Here is a 2500-nt window from a genome sequence, read left to right on the forward strand (position 1 = left end):
GTGTTTCAGGTGTGTTGTGTGTTGTTTTGTGTGTGTTTGTGTGTTTCAGTGTGGTGTGTGTGTGTGTGTTTCAGGTGTGTGTTGTGTGTTTGTGTGTGTGTGTGTTTTCAGGTGTGTGTTGTGTGTTGTGTGTGTGTGTGTGTTTCAGGTGTGTGTGTTGTGTGTTTCAGGTGTGTGTTGTGTGTTTCAGGTGTGTGTTGTGTGTTTCAGGTGTGTGTGTGTGTGTTTCAGGTGTGTGTTGTGTGTTTCAGTGTGTTGTGTGTTGTGTGTGTGTTTCAGTGTGTGTGTTGTGTGTTTCAGTGTGTGTGTTGTGTTGTGTGTGTTGTGTGTGTGTGTGTGTGTGTTTCAGTGTGTGTGTGTTGTGTGTGTGTTCAGTTGTGTGTTTGTGTGTTGTGTGTTGTGTGTTTGTGTGTGTGTTGTGTGTTTCACGTGTGTGTGTGTGTTGTGTGTTCAGGTGTGTTGTGTGTGTGTTGTGTGTTTCAGTGTGTGTGTCAGTGTTGTGTGTGTTCAGTGTGTGTGTGTGTGTGTGTGTTGTTGTGTGTTCTGTGTGTGTGTTTCAGTGTGTGTGTTGTTGTGTTTCAGGTGTGTGTTGTGTGTTTCAGTGTGTGTGTGTGTGTGTGTGTGTTCAGGTGTGTGTGTGTTGTGTGTGTTCATGTTGTGTGTTGTGTTGTGTGTTATGTGTGTGTGTGTGTGTGTGTGTGTTTCAGTGTGGTGTTGGTGTTTCAGGTGTGTGCTGTGTGTTTGTGTGTTGTTGTGTGTTTCAGTGTTGTGTGTGTTGTGTGTTTCAGGTGTGTGTGTGTGTTTCAGTGTGTGTGTGTGTGTGTTGTTGTGTTTCAGGTGTGTGTTGTGTGTTTCAGGTGTGTGTTGTGTGTTTCAGGTGTGTGTTGTGTGTTATGTGTGTGTGTTGTGTGTTTTCAGTGTGTGTGTTTGGTGTGTTTCAGGTGTGTGTGTTGTGTGTTTCAGGTGTGTGTGTTGTGTGTTTCAGGTGTGTGTTGTGTGTTTCAGGTGTGTTTGTGTGTGTGTGTGTGTTATGTGTGTGTTTGTGTGTGTGTTGTGTGTTTCAGGTGTGTGTGTGTGTGTGTGTTGTGTGTTTCAGGTGTGTGTTGTGTTTGTGTGTTGTGTGTTTCAGTGTGTGTGTTGTGTGTTTCAGGTGTTTGTGTGTGTGTGTGTTTCATGTGTTGTTTGTGTGTGTTGTGTGTTTCAGGTGTGTGTGTTGTGTGTTTTCAGTGTGTGTGTTTGTGTGTTTCAGTGTGTGTGGTGTGTGTTTTGTGTGTTGTGTGTGTGTGTGTGTGTGTTTCAGGTGTGTGTGTTGTGTGTTTCAGGTGTGTGTGTGTGTTTCAGGTGTGTGTTGTGTTTTCAGGTGTGTGTTGTGTGTTTCAGTGTGTGTGTGTGTTTCAGGTGTGTGTGTGTGTTTCAGGTGTGTGTTGTTGTGTTCATGTGTGTGTTGTTGTGTGTTTCAGTGTTTGGTGTGTGTTGTGTGTTATGTGTGTGTGTTGTGTGTTTCAGGTGTGTGTTGGTTGTGTGTTTCAGGTGTGTGTGTTGTGTGTTTCAGGTGTGTGTTGTGTGTTATGTGTGTGTGTTGTGTGTTTCAGTGTGTGTGTGTTGTGTGTTTCAGGTGTGTGTGTGTTGTGTGTGTTGTGTGTGTGTGTGTTGTGTGTTTCAGGTGTGTGTGTTGTGTGTTATGTGTGTGTGTTGTGTGTTTTTCAGAGGTGGATTGTGGTTTTCCTCCGTCGGTTCTTCAGGCTCAGATTCTGTTTCTGGATCAGAACAAAACCACGTTTGGATCCAGGGTCCAGTACAAGTGTGAAACCGACACACAACTGCAGCCCAGAACAGGTCAAGAACACATACACACATACACACATACACACACATACACACACATACACACATACACACATACACACACACACATACACACACATACACACACATACACACATACATACACAAGGCAAGTTTATTTGTACAGCACAATTCGTACACAAAGTAATTCAAAGTGTTTTACAGAATAAGAAATACATTAAAATCATAATAAAAACAAATCAAACATAAATAATCATAGAGATTAAAATTAAAAAAGAGAGACATAAATTGGAGAGAAGAGTGCGGAATGAAAACCTTTCAGTTATTTGCACAGTTAAACAGAAATGTTTAGAGTCTGGATTTAAACAGCGTCACAGAAGAGTCTGTCTCACATGTTCAGACTGTTCCAGGTTTTAGCTGCATGAACCTGAAACTCTGACTCCCCTTGTTTAGTCGTGACTCTGGCACCAGCAGGAGGTCGTCCCTGAGCTCCTCAGAGTGTGAGATGTTCATGTGACACTAACATGTCACAGATGGACTTTGGTGCTCGGCCATGGAGACACTTGTACAAACAGAGACACTTTAAAGTCTCTGAGCCACAGGAGCCAGAGCAGAGACCTGAGACCAGGACACATGTGCTCGTACTTCCTAGTTCCGAGTCAGGACCCGAGCTGCAGCGTTCTGGATGTTCTGG

The 2500-nt window shown here is 43.6% G+C and overlaps 1 protein-coding gene across 1 annotated transcript in view; it reads left to right on the plus strand.

Moving 5' to 3' along the window:
• LOC110172161 (mannan-binding lectin serine protease 1) overlaps positions 1-2500 on the plus strand; it is a 24270-nt gene that overhangs the window by 12462 nt on the left and 9308 nt on the right. The window contains exon 7 of the mRNA XM_055166742.1: positions 1708-1836. Coding sequence (XP_055022717.1) covers positions 1708-1836 — 129 coding nt within the window. The remainder of the gene's footprint in view (positions 1-1707; positions 1837-2500) is intronic.

The sequence above is a fragment of the Boleophthalmus pectinirostris genome, unplaced genomic scaffold (genome assembly GCF_026225935.1).
Source record: "Boleophthalmus pectinirostris isolate CB_2022bp ecotype Guang Dong unplaced genomic scaffold, ASM2622593v1 HiC_scaffold_9, whole genome shotgun sequence".
Taxonomy (NCBI): domain Eukaryota; kingdom Metazoa; phylum Chordata; class Actinopteri; order Gobiiformes; family Gobiidae; genus Boleophthalmus; species Boleophthalmus pectinirostris.